Consider the following 19,052-nt stretch of genomic DNA (forward strand, 5'->3'; position numbering starts at 1 on the left):
ACATGCCAAAAGCTGCCCCAGAGAGGCAGGGAATGAGCTGTACCCCCTGCCATGGCGATGCCTGAGCTTTAATTACAGCCAGGGAGATTTTGGCTGCCCAGCAGGGAAAACACTGATGGGAAGGACAGGGAAGCACGGGAATGAATTGCCCGAGGACAGCAGAGGCTCTGTTGTTGGAGGCCTTTAAGATGGGGGTAGACAAGCATCTGTCAGGAAGGCTTTAGACAGAGCTGATCCTGCCCTGAGGCAGGAGATGGTCAGGTTGACCTCCCGAGGCCCCTTCCAGCACTGTTTTTTATTATCTCCACCGACAACACCCCCTGCCTTGACCTTTGGTATGCTACTTCTTGAGCCTTCTCTCCAGTAGAGAGAGGGGGCACAGAAAACTCATTTTTTAAAGTAGAGCCAGGATTTGCACCCCTCATGTGAATGCTCTTTTTTAAAGCCCTCAGAGTTTCTCCTTAAAACCTCAATAACTCACAATGTTAAGGTACACGCAACTTTTTATTGCTTTAAACTGGTCCAGTTTGTCATTCTTTCTAAAGTTAGCTGCAAAGTGGCCAGCAGACATCACAAGCACTGCACAGGTAGAGATTTCCTAGTGACTTGAGAGCCCTGAAACCCCAGGCTGACACAGCAGGTAGGTGCAAATCCCAAATGGGTACAGGATGTCTGTTTTGTGTACTCCAAACATGCTCATAAAGCTCTTCCTAACAAGACCTAGACCTCAACATCTAAAGGATAATGGGACAAAAAGCTGCTGCATGAATATTCAATTCAAAAATGGTTTGGGTTGGAAAGGACCTTAAAGATCATCCTGTTCCATCCCCTGCCATGGCAGGGACACCTTCCACTATCCCAGGTTGCTCCAAGCCCCATCCAGCCTGGCCTTGAACACTGCCAGGGATCCAGGGTGCAGTCACAGCTGCTCTGGGCACCCTGTGCCAGGGCTTTCCTACCCTGAGTAAAGAATTTCTTCCAAAAATCTCACCTAAATCTCTCCCTTTTAGTTTAAAACTGTTCCCCCTTATCCTAAAAGTATCTGTACTTCTAAGGATAAAAGGTAGATGGGATCATGGCTGTCAGGAGTAGCACCAGCTGTGTCAGGCACTATTTGCACCCAGGTTAACACAATGAAATGCAAATGTTCTAATTCTGAATCCCACATATCTGATCACTTTAGGCTTCTTTTGATGCTGAATCTGTCAAACGTATTTTGAATGGTCTTCATTGGATGACTCCTAAGTTAAGAACACTTGTGATGTCTCCTTTAAGTTTTTCTTAGAGGGGCCCTTTTCAATGCACAATAAGCAGCCAAAAGGAGACCAAGTCCCTGCAGGGATGAGGGGAAAAAAAAAAAAACGAGCACCAGATCCTCTCCTTGCAGCCCTGCAGGTGTTTTGGGCACCAGTGTGAAATGGAAAAACTCTTTGACTTCTGCTTTTTGTGCTCTGCCCCTTTTCAGTCTCCCACATCCTTGCCTCCGTGCCAGGCTTCAGTAGGGAAACATCATATTGATTGTGATGCAGGCAATTAAATGGTGTTAATGAAGTTCAAACAAGTGTTATCATAAGCTTGGCAGCATGGAGAGAAATGAAAGGTCAGCCACAGCCCTTTGTCATTTTTCAGTGTGGTGTTGAATGCTAATGAGACAGTCCCAATTAGAACAGGCTCCCCTTTGTATTGCTTGGGGATTGCATCAAATGCTCCCAAGTTCTCCAGATTTCCAGGCTCAAAGGGGACATTTGAAGTAAACTTGAAAAGATGCAGATCTGAAGCTGCTCTAATGTAAATTCAGCAGAGCCTATGGAGTTTTACTAACTGAAGTCAGATGAGATTCTGCTCTATCGTTACCATTCTTTTCCTTTTTTTTTTTTTAATGATAATTGAAAAGCCTCCACTTTGTTTTAGAACTACAGCCTGACTCTTCGTGGTGGCTTCAACAAAAGCTAAATAGCCTGTCCCAATTTCCTGGGTTAATTGTCCTGCCTCATCAGGCCTCGTGTTCTGCAGCAGGAAATCCAAGATGTGCCTGCACCAGGACACTTTTTAACCACGTGTTTCCAGCTCTCTGTGTCTCATTTGAACAGGGAACCTGCTTTTTCCCAAAAGCCAGAATTTCTCAGCTGGATTGTTTCAGCAGGCAGAGTCCACCTCTGCTTCCAACAATGTTACAAAAGGACTTTCAAAAAATCACAGAATAGTTTGGGTTGGAAGGGACATTTAGAAGTCATCTAGCCCAACCCCTCTGCAATGAGCAGGGAGAATCTTCAACTAAATTTAACTGATGCACAATAATTTTTTTTGTTGCTGTTGTCAGCAAATCCTTTATCTTGAATAATTATAGAAATGGGCACTAAAACAACCGAGCTCCCAAAATGTCATGGAAGATGTCTATTTCTTATATAGTTTTCCATTAGGTCAACAGGAAATTACAAAAATTGGTAAATTTTAAAATTTCTTAATTAGTCATTGTCATGCATCCCAATTCTGAAGGCAACTCTTGACTCACCACAAAGAAGTAACTGAAAACAGGAGAAAATCCCACGCTAAAACATGAGCCAAACAAACAAATAAAAACACTGAAGATTCCTGAAAGTCTTGATGTTGAAATCTTTTGGAATCAAATTTCCAGTTGACCACCCTGTGGACGTAGACCACTGGTGAGGCCAGAAGCTGCAACTATTCCCTTCCCAAGGCACAATCCCAGGTGGAAAACAAATATTTGAAGGATTGGAGGGAAGCTCTTTCATCCCTGCCTCCTCCTTCTCATGCCCTCCTTCTCATTCCCTGCTCTGAGTTTTGTGAGCCCTAAAGGTGAAAGAAAATAAAGAAAATAAAGAAAAGGAAGGAAGGATTCCAGGAAGGGAGGAAGGATTCCAGGAAGGAAGGAAGGTAGGAAAAGAAAAGGAAGGAAGTGGTGGAAGGAAGTGGCGGAAGGAAGTGGCGGAAGGAAGGAAGGAAGTGGTGGAAGGAAGTGGCGGAAGGAAGGAAGTGGCGGAAGGAAGTGGCGGAAGGAAGTGGCGGAAGGAAGGAAGGAAGGAAGGAAGGAAGTGGCGGAAGGAAGGAAGGAAGTGGCGGAAGGAAGGAAGGAAGGAAGGAAGGAAGGAAGGAAGGAAGGAAGGAAGGAAGGAAGGAAGGAAGGAAGGAAGGAAGGAAGGAAGGAAGGAAGGAAGTGGCGGAAGTGGCGGAAGTGGCGGAAGGAAGGAAGGAAGGAAGGAAGGAAGGAAGGAAGGAAGGAAGGAAGGAAGGAAGGAAGGAAGGAAGGAAGGAAGGAAGGAAGGAAGGAAAGAAAAGAAAAGAAAAGAAAAGAAAAGAAAAGAAAAGAAAAGAAAAGAAAAGAAAAGAAAAGAAAAGAAAAGAAAAGAAAAGAAAAGAAAAGAAAAGAAAAGAAAAGAAAAGAAAAGAAAAGAAAAGAAAAGAAAAGAAAGAAAAAGAGATGGCTTGGAGTAACCCAGCTCAGCTCCATTTCCAGACCTCTAAATCCAGGCATATTTTAATCCAGAGTGCCTCAAGTTGTGTACAATCTACCACTGACTAATTACCCTCTTAGAGTTTCCTCTTTGTCAAAGAAGTTTGTTTGATTTCAGGTTTTTCTGATTTACTCAACCACTTCTTAAACTCCCTGACTTTTTATCTCCTGATTCACTCTTTGAAGAAGTCTAGTGGTCTTGAAGGATGCCATCTCCAGCTGATGCTGACTACAGAAATAGCTCCAACCAGCACTGGAAGCCTTTGGATTTGGAAAAACTCCCTCAAAGCACAATTGCAGAACAGAGAGAAGGAATTCATTAGCTCGGGGTAGAACTCAAATTATATTTTATTCATCCCTGATAGGTTTTTTTCTTTCATCTCCCACAGCATCCAGGTGCCACTGCCTTGAGTCAGTGGAACTGACACACAAAAATAAAAGCAGGGAGGAAGCTCTAACCATATTCCAAAACCTGCAGTCTCCCCTTGGGCTTCAGTTCAAGTTGTCAGACATCAGTGCAGATAACAATCCAGCACATGCTGGGGACAGGAATCCAGGGCTGTTTACAAGCAGCAGGAGGTGTTATGTACCTCGTTTGCAAACCCAGTTGTTTGGGAAAACTTCCAAGGAAATGCAGCACCTATTGCTGAAGATCACTGGGCACCAGGATTAAGCTCCAAAAAGTTGTAAAGTGAAATCAATACTGGGAAAAAAACCCACCAAAATGGAAACTGCAGCTTTTTGTTTATCCAGAGGGAAAAGAAAAAAAAGAGAAAAAAGGTGTTTGTTGCATAAGGAAATATCCCATTCTCCACTTAAATACCTCAGTTTGTCACTCAAATGTAGCATCTCCCGGGATAAAATCAACCACTTTGAGATGAAAAACATTATTTGTCTACAGAAACAGCCCAACCACACAGAGTGTTGCTAAAGCATCACTAGAGAATGACACCTTTGGGTCACTGTTGGTGCAAACTTGATTTCTAAATGGAACCTCCAACACTTGCTTCCCATTATCCAGGTCAATCCAGCAATCAGCCTCAATACATTCTAAGAAACTTGGACACGGTACCAAAAGTAGGTCATAATTAAGCAAGGTAGCTCATAAGAGCCTTGCAGGTTGCCTGGAAACGACATTTGCTGAAGTGTTTAACCACATCTAAAAATAATTGTCCAGACAAATCACAGACCAATGGGAGAATTGTTGGAAAAAAAGCTGCCCCGTGCCGAGTAGGGGACAGAGCTCTTTGATCAGCCACACTCCTGTCACAAAACGAGAGAAAATCATCCCCAGCAAAGGCAACACAGGGATTTATAGCACAGTGTGAGGTGTCTGCAGCAGCAGAGGCCTTGTACAGCCTGCAGGACATGGTGTCAACTTTAGGCCATGCCTGGGAAGTCATCCAGAGGAAATTGTGGCTGGAAGCTGGATGCAGTGCACAGGAATGATCTGTGGGATAAACCCGCCTTTGTATTTACAGAGCAGCAACTGCTCCCCATCTGTGCAGTTCCCAAACCTGTCAATAACACCAGGCAAGGGCAGAATATTGGAGAGCAAAGCCCAGCTCCTGCTGGATGAAGAACGGGATGAGCTGTTTGCTTGTCCTGGGGGAAACCCTATGGAAAACGAGGCCCCAACATGCTGCAGGAATAGATGTTTTGGTTGTATTCCCTGTGGAGCAGCTTTGCCAGGCACCTCTGCCTTGGTACAGCAGAGGAAGTAGAGCCACAGGTCTTGGGAGTGTGGACAAAATGCTTGGAAAGACCTCTGACCTGAAATAAAATACCTGCAGAGCTTCAGTCAGCAGCCTGTCAATTGTCTGGCATCTCACTCAAGGCACAGAAGAGCCTCCAAGGGAATTTTCTGGGGGATAATTATGAATCCCTTGGGATCTGGGCAGTGTGGGGACTGTCACAATGGTGCTGAGAGCAGCAAACCACTCCAGGCCTGTGTGGAAAGGCTGAGAAGCCCGGGTGCTTCCCAGGGCTCATACACATCACCTCCCCTTCCTTCCTCCCTCTGCCACTTCTCAAGAGTTTCTCCTCAAAGGAAACAATGATGGCAAACACCTTCAGCTCCCACCATTAGTTAAATTTCATCTCTGCTGCAAGGTAGAGGAATAAAAGGCTAAGGTGGAGATTTCCCCTTAGCAAAAGCCAAAGACAAAAAAACCCCAGGGGCAGTTTCCAAAAGTAACAGTGATGCTGCCTCCTACCTCCACCCACAAAGCAGAGCTTGGTTGTGTCACTCTAAGTCATTCTGTTGGAACCCTGGATGGTGAGAATTTGAGACTTTCTGTGCTGCCAGGCACTGACCCCCAAGAGAACACTGCATTTGACCTGAGGCTGTGGAGAAGCTTCCAAAATGGAATGATGGAACTGGGATTGTGGGTGTGCAGTTTGAACAGAAGTGTGTGAGATCACAGGGTGGGAAACTCAGAGTTTAAGGGTTTAGAATACAGTAATAGATATAAAGCAAGATGGAGGTTTTGGGGTGGTGGCTGGTCCTTTTTCTCCATGGGTTTGGGTAGTTTTTTGTAACTGGATAAAAAAGTCCACATTGTGGGCATGGGTGGTTGGTTATTGGGTTAAAAGTGAAAATAATTTAGGTGTAGTTTTTTTAATTGGACAGTTTATCCTTAAAAGATCTTGTAGAGATAGATATGGGACAATTTTGTAGCCTTGTTAAAGTACTGTAGAACTCTACTGTAGCTTGTGAGACTGTAACACAGATAAGAACTAATCAACATATGAGTCCCAACATGAAATGCCGTCTTTGCGCATTTAATCCCGACCCTGACCCAGGCAGAAAAATAAGATAAAGAATCGACATAATTCCATAGCTGAAACTCACCTTTCCACCCAGTTCTTGTAGCTGGGGATGTCCTTGGCGTAGAGGAGCTTGTTGGAGGGGGAGTCTTTGCCCAGGCGGTGCTCTGAGGTGGAGCAGGAGTCCATGAAGGTCTGAGCCACCACGGACAGGCAGGCATCTGTGATGCTGTTTTTGTGAATGTCGAACACAAACTGGGGGTTCTTGATCATGTTGACCCAGAACCGCAAGGGGAGGCTGCAGGAGAGGTGGCAGAGGGGACACAGTCAGGGCACGGCTCACAGGAGACACCTCAGCAGCAAATGGAGGGTGGGGATCAAAGATCACGTTGTGGATATGAAGATTCTGGGATAAACATTGCTATGCAATGAATTCCTCCCCTAAAAAGTCTAGGGATGGTAGAGACATCACCTTTTGTCCCTGTAATCTTTACAAGGCAGATTTTGTGAGTCTTCGAGTCAGTACAGTCTTGTTGAAGGTGCTCGTAAATTAATGGGAGTAAAATTTAGGTGATGACAAACACTCTGGATCTGGATATGAAGATTCTGGGATAAACATTGCTATGAAATGAATCCCTCCCTACCAAGCCTAGGGATGGTGGAGACATCACCTTTTGTCCCTGTAATCCTTACAAGGCAGATTTTTCTCAGTCTTAATACAATCTTGTTGAAGGTGCCCATAAATTATCGGGAGTAAAATTTAGGTGATGATGACAAACACTCTGAATCTCTCTGTGTTAAGTTGCAATGGAAAGTTGACCCTGTTGGTTGCTCCATCAGATGAAGACAGACATTGAACCCACAACAATTATTATGGTCTGGGTTATAAAGCACTGGAACAGGCTGTCCAGAGAAATTGTGGCTGCCCCTGGATCCCTGGAAGTGTCCAAGAACAGCTTGGACAGGGCTTGGAGCAACTTGGGATAGTGGAAGGTGTCCCTGCCATGGCAGGGGGTGGCACTGGATGAGTTTAAGGTCTCTTCCAACCCAAACCATTTTGGTATTCTACACATTTGTCATTGAGGGACTTGGCTTTTAGCCCTCACAGCAATCCCATGGGAAGAAAGGTAGGTAGAGCTCCCAGGTGGAGACTGGGAATTGCTCATGGCACACCCTGTGTGCTAGGACACCATGTCCTGTCACTCTCTGCTGCTCCAGCCCAAGCCTGCACAAGATCCCAGTACCCTGAGCAGGAAGCAGTTGCTACATGACAGGGAAAGCCCCATTGCCTCAAGGAAAAAAAAAAAAAAAAAAAAGGAGCTGGGAAACAAGTATCACAGCCTTTGATATGAAAATATATCTGCCCTAACCAAGGAAATGCTATTCCAGTTGCAATCCAAAGCCCCTTTCCCCCTTTTTCTCCAAAGAGCAGCTCATTTGTATGAGATGCCCTGAGGTACATGTACCAGCCTTTGCCTGGAGCCTTTTGTCAGGGCAGATGCACGGCAGTGATCAGGCCCAGGAGCTGGGATGTGTCATTGAGCACAGAGCCCAGCCCCTGTCTCTTTCTCAGGCAGATTTCTAAATCTACCTTCACTCTGCATCATTTCAGCTTAGCAAATTCTCCTGATATCCAGGACAAACTCCCCCAGTTCCTCCCATTTGCTCATTGCATTCACAACACTGTAAAAAACTCATCTTCAAGCCTGATGGATTTTGGGTAACAACCTTCCTGACAGAGGGTTGACACCGTGTTTTCCTAAACCTCTGTGTGTTCTCCTGAGCAGCAAAATCACAGAACAAATGTAAAGGAAAGCCCCACACAGGGAATCTGGTCAGCCAAGTTCAGGAGAAGAGGGAGATGCTGGAAAACACAGAATTATACAGTGCTTTGGGTGGGAAGAGACCTTAAAGATTATCCAGGTGTGGGGACACCTTCCGCTATCCCAGGTTGCTCCAAGCCCCATCCAACCTGGACTTGAATCCAGGGATGGGGCAGCCACAGCTTTTCTGGACAGCCTGTCCAACAAGTCCTCAGGGAAGAATAAGGAAAAAAGGGCAATGAGACACAATGGAGTTGTGGGAATTTAGGCTGGGAATGGAGAATCATCACTGGGGGGATGAGGTGGATGGGTGAACCTTGCACAAGCCCTTGTGCAGGTGTTTGGTGAGGAGCAGAGTGTGTGTTTGTGTGCCTGGCTGCGGGGAGGGGAGAGGGGACGATGTCCCTGGCTGGGAATAACGGAGCCCCGTGATGCGACTTTGAGTTAATTTGATCTGATTGAACAGATTTCTTCACACTGCCCCTTTTCCCACAAACACACACACTCTGCCTTCCCCCCTCCCCCCTTAAATAAACCTCCTGCTCATTTAGGCTGAGTGGCTGCAATCAGCCTTAGATTAGTGCCGCAGATAATGTTAATAATATGCTAATGTTTCATTAGTTGAAAGCCTCTTTGGTGCATGGGGTTTCTTTTTTTATGTCACCGGCGCTGTGACGATCTGCCAACTGCATGGCTGGGAAAAGGAAAAAATGCATGAGCTGGGAGCCCCACGGCTCTCCTCTGCTGCTCCTTTTATAGTCCCTGTGTTTGCTCAGGAGAAGGGGAGGGAGCCATTCCCCAGGGAGCTCTTTCCAACCGGGAAACTCAGCAGAAAGGGGAATTTTCTCCACCGATCCTGGCTTTTCCCACTGTCCCATTGCAGGGATGAGGAGCTGGAGCAGGGGGCTGATGTCACACTTTGCCACTGATGTCACACTTTGCCACTGATGTCACACTTTGTCATTGATGCCACCCTTTGTTACTCACTCCAAAGAACACTCACATCCAGCTCCAGGCCCTTTAAATACCTTGCACCATTGGAGATGCTCTCCTGGCCTCTACCCAGGAGGGTACAAATCTCCTGTAGGTGCTCCACATCCTTTGAGGATGTCTTGGATACCTTAAAATTCTCAGCTGCCCTGAGATACCTCTGTGTGGGCAAACAAATAGGGCTGGGAATTAAAACACCCAGTGCAGATGAAGGCAGTGGTGTTGAATCCTCTCCCATGCCTCCCTAGATATTCCTATGTGAGCCTGGGCATATTCTGGCATATTCTGCATATTCCTATGCAGAGCCTGGGCACTGCAGCAATTAAAAACTTCATTTTTCCTCATCAAATCCCTCACCAATCCTGCCATTTCCATGTAACACAGGGCAAACTGGGACCTGTTTAGGCCAAAGTGCTAATCCTTCAGATTTTGGGATCTTCTGACTTCTCCATTGGTTTGACAAGAACTGAGCCTTGTCCTTTGAGCCCCACACCAGGGTCCCCAGCTCTTCCAGCAGCCAGATGCCAACCACACTTCCCTCTAGTCTCCTTCCAGCCCAGTGTCCATGCTGGGCTGTGCTGGGCTGTCTCACTCACTCACCAGTTGCTCTTCCAGGTGTGCCTCACGTGGGGGTCATGGATGTTGTGCTTGTCTGCCTGCTCATCCAGGAAATCAAACATGTACTTGATGGCCAGGGGGAGGGCACTGCCACGGTGGGCAGTGCTGAAGATGGTCTCAAAGAGGTCGTCCACAAATTTCTGGAGGGTGCCCTGGTGGGAGAAGGAAGGAAGGAAGGAAGGAAAGAAGAACATGAGGTACAAGTGGGCAGAGGATGTTGAATTTTGGTACCCCACTAAAACAGGGCAGGTCTGTGGATAAACCAAGGTGTGACTTGGTGTGTGAAAATTGAGGGGTCTCTAATATCAGTTAAATGTGACATGACCTGGAAATTTCAATACAAATGTCTTGAAGCAGGAATATTTATCATCGCAAGAACCATTACACCTCATTTCCACACTGATTCCTCTCTCTGCATCCCATCCTCAATGCTTTAGTGCATCCATGAGACAAAACCCAGTGATTTTCCAGGCTGGCTTTCACTCAGGGCCACCTAAACTGGGAAGAGAAGCCTGGAGAAGGCTGTAGAGCACAGCAGAAGGTGTCACAGAGACAAAAAGGACAAGAGAACCTAGAGTGGTTAATGTGTGACCAGTGTCCTAAATAACACAAACTTCATTCCCAAGAGGCCTCCTCATCTTTTATTCCCCACAGGCAGGAGAATCCCAGACTGAGGGCTTGGAGTCACCCTTGTGAGGACAATTGACTTTCAGCAGGAAGGAGAGGAGCTGGAATGTCTGAGGGTGGCCAGGCTTGGAGAAGGAGACAGCTGAGGAGTTCTAGGCTGGGTTTGGGGTGGAACCAGGCAGGGCACTAAAATAACGGAAAATCGGTTGAATCTCCAACAAACATTCCCTGATATGAAAAATTTCCTCTCCTGCAAGATACAGCTCTGCCCTTTCTCCAAGGGCCTAGGGAAGAAATGTCTCCTTTCTAGAAACAAAGCCCCGGGTTCCACCAGAGTGACTCAAGTTTACCTAGAGCTAACAAACACTTAATTAGAAAGCTGGTGTCTCTGGCTGATTCACCACTTGATTTATTCTTTTGGAAACAAACAGAGGCACCTTTTGTTTGTGTGAACTCCTGCAGGGTGAACAAAGCCCTGCAGCACATCTGACTCAGAAAGGGCTCAGGAGGGGGAATCCTCTTGGTCTGACATGGAAGAGCTGCTCTCAGGTTCAGTTCCTGCAGGGAATTAGTTCTCTACATGCTCACCCTCACAAATGCCACAAAAACCTTTGAGGCTTTTAGGGGAGAGGCTCTTGGGTATCAGAGGTCAGGGATTTACCAGAATAAAAATCATTGTCAGTTTAACGAAGTCTTCCTGGGGATTGTATTACAGCAACTGCTCTCTCTCCTTCCCTCCCTCAAACGGTCACAATGAGAAACGAAAATTGCTCGGCCCAAGAGGGGAAACAATAAAACCCCAACCTTCCTACTCTTTCTGTTGCTGTGCAGGTTTTGCAGCTGCTTTCCTGATATTTCCACAAAAAAACCCCACACAAACAAACAAAAAAAAACCCAAAAACCAAAAACCAAACCAAACCAAACAAACAAAAAAAGCAACAACAATAAAAAAAACACCCAACAAAAAAAACCCAACCCAAGTGTTGAGTTTGTGACCCAGAACAGAAAGCAAATGCAGTTCAGTGGTGGGGTAGGGGCTGCATCCCCAGACAACATAAATCAGCACCAGTCCAATGCTTGCTGGTCTACACCAGCTGGGGCCTGAGCCCTGGGGAGCAACACTTTCCTTTTTCAACATTTTTCACATGCTGTGTGATCCATAAAAGCCTCCTGATGCCAGGGAATGGGGCATGGACCAGGGGCTGAAGACAAAGCTGCCTTTCCTCCAAATCCCTCTGCAGCTCAGCCAGCCTGAGTGAGGCTGCAGGGAGAGCCAGACATCAGAGGCAAAATGAGCTGAGGAATAAATGAGCAGGTAAATCTGGAAAGTAGGACTTAAACTAGTGATGGAAATGTGTCTGATGGGCAAACTCAGGCAGCATTTGCGTGAACACATGGAATTGTGTTTGTGCCTATTAATACCTGACAAAAATGAAAAAGTTATGGATGTGTTTGGAGACTCAGGTCAGGATGCCCCTGCTCTGCCCCCGCTTGATTTAATCTCTATTTTCTCTCTGTGCATGCTGAGTTTTCATGTCTCACTGTAAGGTCAATGTAACCCTCTCCAAGTCATCAGCACAAGAGTCTTTATTGGCCCAGGGAAAATGTGGAGGAGGATTTGTACCACAAAACTCAGGATTTTGTGATATAGGAGCCATTTCAGATTGAAGCCTGACACATCTTTGGAGCCTGCTCTGAGCACCTGCCCTGGGTCCTCACTTGCTCAGTTTTGGTACAAATTACAAACCAGTATATTTGACAAGTCCAGCACCTCCTGCTGTGCTTTTCCCACCAATCTCATGGCCCTGGATTGTTACTCCTCCTTGCTTTTCCAGTGTCTCTTTTTGGACTCTGCTTCCAAAGCTCAATCTCCTTCCCCACATGCTCAGAACTCTCCCCTTGCTTATCTCCCTTCCGTTCCTCTCTTTTTACCCAACTTTGGCATCCTTTGAGCGGCCTCTCACTTCTTGCCGACAAGAAATTCCACCCCGCTCTCAAGCTCCCCTTGTCCCCTGCCCTCACCACGTACCTTGGTGGCCAGTAACCTGGTCAGGTAGATCTCAGAAACCATCTTGCTGCCTCGGTCACCCTCTTTTTGGTCTCCATGCTCGTGGTTCTTGACCAGGTGCCACATCTTGACGCCGCTCTCCAGGTCGGGGGTGATCATGGGGGTGCGTGAGCGGAGGCTGTCGGGGCTGCCCGTGTAGCGGATCATGTTTTCTGCAGAGACACACAAAAACAGGGGTCCCCCACGTGTCTCAGCAGCTCTTGGTGTTGTAAGGAAAAGTTAAGTTAAATTAGGGTATAGTTCAATTATATTGTATTAATTATGTTATATTAATTGCATTACATTAAGAGTGGAGGGGGTTATTAGAATGTTCTAGGAGAAGCATCCAGGGTTTGGTGGAAGGGGCAGTCTGGCGGGGCAAAGGGAGGTCGAAGAGGGATTGGATGGAAGATCTGACCATCATTCAAAGCCCTGCAGAAACAATTGGTCCAGAATGAACGGCAGTAAAGACCAATGAGAAGCCTGGAAATGGACCAATCACCATGTGGATCCAAAATGGACCAATCCTGGACTCGAAGGGTGCTATAAATGGGGGAAGTTCAGTTGGGTCAAAGTTCTTCTTTTTGGAAACTTGTTTTCTGGGGTGAACCCAGTGCACTTGGGGGTAGCTCACTGTTCTGTTTTTGGCTCGCTGTGTGGGTGCTTGGGCTTATCCTGGGTACTCTGTTCCTTGCAGCTATTTTAATAAATGAGAACCTCTTTCTCCAGAGAAAGTTTGGCCTCGTTCATATTCATAACATTGGCATTGGGGTTTTCAGGAGTTCTGTTTGTGACATGCCACCAAAAGTGTTTTTCAAAGCATTGTCCATGTGGTTGGCTCAGCAACCACGAGCCAGGTGTGATGTCAATGTCTACACTACTAAATTAAGTGAGGTTCAAACAATGATTCCCAGCTCTCTATAATCTTTACCTCTTATCATGTTCCCTGGCAAGTGGTACTGTCACTGTCAGACACTTTGATTCAGGGGTAGCACCAGTTCTTTTTGGTAACCAGTTCCTTATGTGACTGGTTTTCCCATATTTTATCCATGCCATGCCATGCAGCTTAACAAAAAAATATTGATGTCTCTAATGTGATCTCTTTTTTAGCTCCTCATCCCCAGATTTAGAAGGAGCTGCCTCCCCCTCCCTCCCTTGGTATCAAAGCAAACAATTCCTGCCCAGCCATCCTCACTCCCTGCTCCAAAATCTTGTTTTGACAGAAATCAGCCAGAACCCCAGGTGGACAGCCACAAATTTCCTCTCCAAGAATATTTTAGGCTCAAAATTTTACCTTTCTTTGCCTCTGAGTGATGGCACAAGGCATTCCCCTCTCCCTGACCTTCCAGCAATGTTGCCTTTTCCAACCATAATTATCAGAAGTGTTGCACCTTTCTATAGCAAGATCTGAATCAGCCTCATTAATGCATTACCAATCTCTACATATTAATTATCAGATGGAATATCCTTTTTCTCTCTGGATGCTGTTTTCTTAATTGCAATTAACAATCACTTTTTGACCCACCACATCTTCTCCTCCCCCTGCCTCCTTCCCTATTCCCTCCTCCTGAAAAAATCAAATGGCAAAAGAATTAAAGAAATCCAACAGAAATTAACCCCCCTCAAGTCTTCCTTTCCAAAGGTCACTGTGTCTTTCAGTAATTGCAACAACATGGCAAAGAGGATGAATATTAATAAGGCCTCATGGATCATTTATGTCCTTGGAGAAAGTGGAAGGGGGCACCTCTGGACATTGAGTAACTGCTCTTTTCTTTAAGATAAAGGGAGTAAGGAGGATTGGAGATGCTTCCATAAATTAAAAATATTAATAAAGTGATATGACAGCAGCATTCAGGTTGGAGGGGGGTTTGCAGCACTCTGGTTGTGCATCAGGGATGTTTTGCTTTGCTGTCCAGCATCACCTTAGAGGCACACGGGCTGGATGCAGTTCAAGTGCAGGGAGGAAGGTGTGGAGGGGGTGGGTGACACTCAGGAGGTCCCTGTTGGCCCTCCAGAGGAGTTCCCACCTGAAGTCCCTTCCACAGCTGTGTCACTCTGCTGTCTCACAGGGACAGTGGGAACAGCAATCCACTGCCTTGAGATCTGCTGATAAAGACCTCAAACTCTAAAGAGTGACATGTGGTGATCTAAGAGGGAGACAGCTAATTATACAGACTCCTCCTTTCATTAATGAGGGAGGAGAACCTCCCAGGAGCAACCACTTGGACCAACACTTTGAACGAGCTGCCAGAGTTTTAGATGGCTAAATCCTCTCCTCCTGCCTTATTTCACCAACTAATCACCCACCCATCATTTTCCCTGCTGGTGCTCAGAGTCTGGTGACCACTGTGATGTTTGGGATCTCTTCCCAGTGCTCTCCCAGTCCATCCCAGCACATGTGTCAGGACCCAGGACATTCCTCTGGCTGCCCTGGGTGATTCCAGACCCTGGCAGGGGGCTCAGAGACCTTGGCACGGAGTCACAAACACCTGTGCCTTGGATTTTAGCCCATGGAAACAATTACCAACTTTGTGTGAGGATTTACAAGCCACAAGAGTTTGAGTAGAATGATAGTGAATTTGTCACAGGGTGAAAAAGTAGAATTTTGGGGTTTTAGAATGGGGGTTCAGGAGGCAAGATGGAGGAATCTGGGTGTCCTTCTTCTCCTTCTTCTTGTCCTCCATTTTCTGCTGTGATGGTGGCACTTCTGGATTGGTTTAGAGTAGAGCCAGACTGTCTAACATAGGTGATAGGTACTGGAAAATTATTGTAAATAAAGTACAGGTAGTTCTTAGTATAAAAAGCCAACACCACCCCAAGGGCAGGGACTGTGCCACAGCCCAACCTGCTGGACAGATCTCAGCGGGTCAGAGAAAGAATGTCATAGATAAGAGAAAATAAACAACCCTGAAAAGCAGAACTGAGGAATCTCGACTTCTTCTTCGGTTGTGGGGCTGGGAGAAAAGACTTTCTAATACATTGGGGGTTATTTCAACCACAGAAACCCAAGACACACAAACCCTTACCATACTTGCTGGCTGACGTCCGGGACACCGTGGAGTTGTTGACTGCGTTGTAGGCAGTGACTTGCTTGGAGACCAAAGCCACGACAGATCCATCTGGGACCTGCATTAAAAAAAGGATAAACTGGGTCAATGAACTTTTGAAAAGTGGCTGAGGACCATGCCCAGGGCAGCATGAGCTGCAAATCAGTGTCTCTGTAGGCAGGGCACAGTTTACCCTCAAAGCTTTGATTTCTTGCTTTGTTGAGTTGGTCTAGTAATAAAAAGGGACAAAATCTGCAGCCAGAATCTGCACTTGGACAAAGGGACAAGTGGTGACAAACAGATTCTGCTCCATCCAGGCCCTGATTCAAAGCCCAGTGACGACAGTGTGAGTCACTGAGTCATTTAGGTTGGAAAAGGCCTTTAAGATCATGGAGTTCAACCATTAATCAGCCCCACTGTGTTCACCACTAAGCCATGTCCCCAAGGGCCACATCCAGAGGCCTTTTAAGCACTTCCAGGGGTGGTTTTTGCATTAACCTCAGTAAATCTGACAATAGGTTCATCCCAGGGAAGCTCTTAGGCAGAGAAGGAGCATGAGAATAATAAAATCATCTGAGCTACTGCAAACAGGCTTGGCTGTTCCATTAGGATGATAAAACCGATGTGAAATGTTCCATTCCTTCCTCCTGGATTGCAGGTGATATCTGGGTGCCTGGTTCAAACATTCCTGTCTGCAATGTTCCACTATGATCCTGTCACCCTTCCCTGTGACAAAGGCACTGCTGGGCTGAAGGGACAGCCACAACTTCTTTCTCTTTGTGGTGTCAGAGGGTGACAAAGCAGCAGGTTTGGAGTGCCCGATGTCCAGGATGTCGTGGGACAATGTTTTGAGGGACCACAGGACTTTTTTAAAGGAGCCAGGCTTTCTGTTTCTACAACAAGGCAAATCATGTGGGTCCCATGTCAGAAATGTTAACAAGCCCATGGCTCAAAAGAGCCATATCAGGAACATCTGTGATAAATAAGACATCATAAAGAGGAGATGGGTAAAAAAAATCCCTTCTAACGACATCTAACTCTTGTCTGTGTAATAATAATAATAATAATTAGCACTTGCATGGAGTTTTTCATCTTCAAAGCACTGCAGAGGCTAATTAAATAGCCCCTCAGCTATCACAGAAGGCAATTATTGGCTCTTTGTAGTTTTAGCCCCACACCGCAGATGGGGAAACTGAGGCAAAGGCAATCTCAGTGTCTGTCCCAGCATGATCTGTGTCAGCCTCCAGGACAGCCAGGAAAATGATATTTCCTGAGGACCTGGCCCAGCTCATCATACAGCTGGGAGCTCATTGCCTGAAGCAAAGAAAACATGGAAAAAGCACAGAGAGGGAAGAAAATTGTGCCTGGTTTGCTGATGAAATAAAGCAGGAAACATCCTTGCTCTGTCTGGGGGAAAAAGAAAATCAAATCAAAATCAGCCAGCAATGCTTTAGTCAATCTGAAGTAAAAGTTTTGTTTCCTTTTCAAATTATTGCTTGCTGCCTCCTCAGCTCAGCTCTTAAGTGACAAGAGAAAATAATCTTGTTATGAAACAGAGGTTGCTGAGGTGTGATGGAGGAAATGACAAAATCATCAGCATCGGATTAAATTTAATGAGGTCTTTTTTGCTGGTGTTTTTTTTTTTCAAGGGAGAAGACTTTGACCAAAACTTCACTTTTTTCATTAAAAAATCTACCACTTGTGTAAGACATTTTCAGACATCTCTAACCCTCTATTATGAATTTCAGGTCATGCAGGGAGGAAGGGAAGCAGAGCAGGTCACCTGGACCAGGTTAAAGATCAAAAAGTTCCTTGCAATAACAACTCCACTGCTCCATGCTCTCCAGCCATGCCATTTTCCACCTCCCTTTTCCAGCCACCAAGCCTCCCTCTTTCCATTTTTCCCTCTTCCTTCTGATTTCTGCTTGCATTAAAAAGTCATGGATACATTGGAAAAAGGGGCATGAGAGGCCTTGATTTGTTTGCCTGCATGAGAAATGTTAACTTGTGTTGTTCTCATCTCCTCTTCACCACCTCCACTCACCAGGGTGTCCTTTGAGAGGGAAAAAAAGATTTTTTTCTACCCTTGGCTTCCTCTCTAGTGCTGTTCAGGATAAATGGGACAAGGACAGCATGGGGGTTCTGCCCAGTTACTTCCCACTCAACCACTCCTTACCTCTGCTCCCTAGCACAATAAAAACCACAGAATTATTAAGGTTGGAAAAGACCTTTAAGATCATCGAGCCCAGCTGTTCACCCAGCACTGCCAAAGCCACCACCAGCCCACCTCCCCAAGTGCCACATCCACAAATCTTTGAATGCTCCCAGGAGTGCTGATTCCACCACTTCCCTGGGCAAGACAGTAACATTTTGCTTTTTGCTTTGGCAGAAAGAAGACCCAACTCCTGCCCACCCTCTCCCACAGATACCTGGTAGTGTGCCAGGGTGTTGAGTCTCTTCCAGTCGTTCTCTATCTTGGTGGTGATGTCCTCATCCTGAAGGATCATCCTCGCCCCGCTCGCCTGCCGCCACTCTGCAAGGAGAAAATAAATAAATAAATAAATAAATAAATAAATAAATAAATAAATAAATAAATAAGACAGGTGTTTGTTGCCTTTTTCCCAACCTGGAAATGAAACTCGAGATAATTTTAGTAATATTTAGTAATACAAGAGCTGATCTTGATTTGAAGGCCTTCAGGGGCAGTTGTGGAAAGATGTTCACAAAAGTCTCCACCCCTCCCAGGGGGGAGTATGATTGCATAGGTTTTAGGAAATTAGCATAATTGATAAAAAGCACCAGTTAGGAGGACAAGTGGTGATGCAATTCCCTTCTCTAGAGCCTCCCCTTGGCACTGGATGTACTTTGTCCATGAGAATGTAACTCAAAAAGTTGTTTTCAACCTTGATTCCCAGGAAGAACCAAGATAGCATTGGGACCCTGCACCTCCTGGGGCTTGGGGCTCTGGGATTTGTTTTGTCTTTCTGCCTAGGGAAAGGCCATGGAAAATGACTGGGAAATCTAGCCACAAATATAATAGGCTACAGGGCTACCAATATATGTGTGAATTCACAGAATTCCTGGGCTGGGAGAGACCTTCAAGGCCATGGAGTCCAGCCCAGCCCTGGCACCCAGTGCCACATCCAGGCTTGTCAAACACACCCAGGGCTGGGGACTGCACCACCTCCCCGGGCAGCCATTGCAGAACTTTATCCCCCTTGCTGGAAAAGCTTTTTCCTGCTCTCCAACCTGAATTTCCCTTGGCACAGCTCGAGGCTGTGTGCTCTGCTTGTGTCAGTGCTGCTGGAGAAAGAGCCCAGGCTCAGCTGAGCACAGGCACCTTTCAGGAGCTGCAGAGAGCGATGAGTGAATAATACAGGGAGCATAGAAAGAAAAAGACAAAAATGGCATCACAGGGACAGAGCCCTGGCACTCTCTGTGCCCAGAATCCACGTGGACACACCTGTGTGGGCACATCACTCATCATCTCTACACCCTGATTACTCACAGTCCTTAACTCTTGATTTACTCACAGCTCTGCTTGTGCTCCAACACGGCTGTCCCCAAGACCAGCCTGCCCTTGCTGTGTTTGTCATCCCCATGGGACAGGAGCAAATGCCACTTGTTCCAGGGACAGAAATCCTGGTGCTGTCTCCTTT

The 19,052-nt window shown here is 46.2% G+C and overlaps 1 protein-coding gene across 1 annotated transcript in view; it reads right to left on the minus strand.

The window, feature by feature from the left end:
- PLXNA4 (plexin A4) overlaps positions 1–19,052 on the minus strand; it is a 508,367-nt gene that overhangs the window by 14,469 nt on the left and 474,846 nt on the right. The window contains exons 26-30 of the mRNA XM_066551057.1: positions 17,823–17,926; positions 15,373–15,472; positions 12,329–12,519; positions 9,655–9,824; positions 6,327–6,539 (exon numbers count right to left, since the gene is read on the minus strand). Of these exons, the coding sequence (XP_066407154.1) occupies positions 6,327–6,539; positions 9,655–9,824; positions 12,329–12,519; positions 15,373–15,472; positions 17,823–17,926 (778 nt within the window). The remainder of the gene's footprint in view (positions 1–6,326; positions 6,540–9,654; positions 9,825–12,328; positions 12,520–15,372; positions 15,473–17,822; positions 17,927–19,052) is intronic.

Source organism: Molothrus aeneus, chromosome 5 (genome assembly GCF_037042795.1).
Source record: "Molothrus aeneus isolate 106 chromosome 5, BPBGC_Maene_1.0, whole genome shotgun sequence".
Lineage (NCBI taxonomy): Eukaryota > Metazoa > Chordata > Aves > Passeriformes > Icteridae > Molothrus > Molothrus aeneus.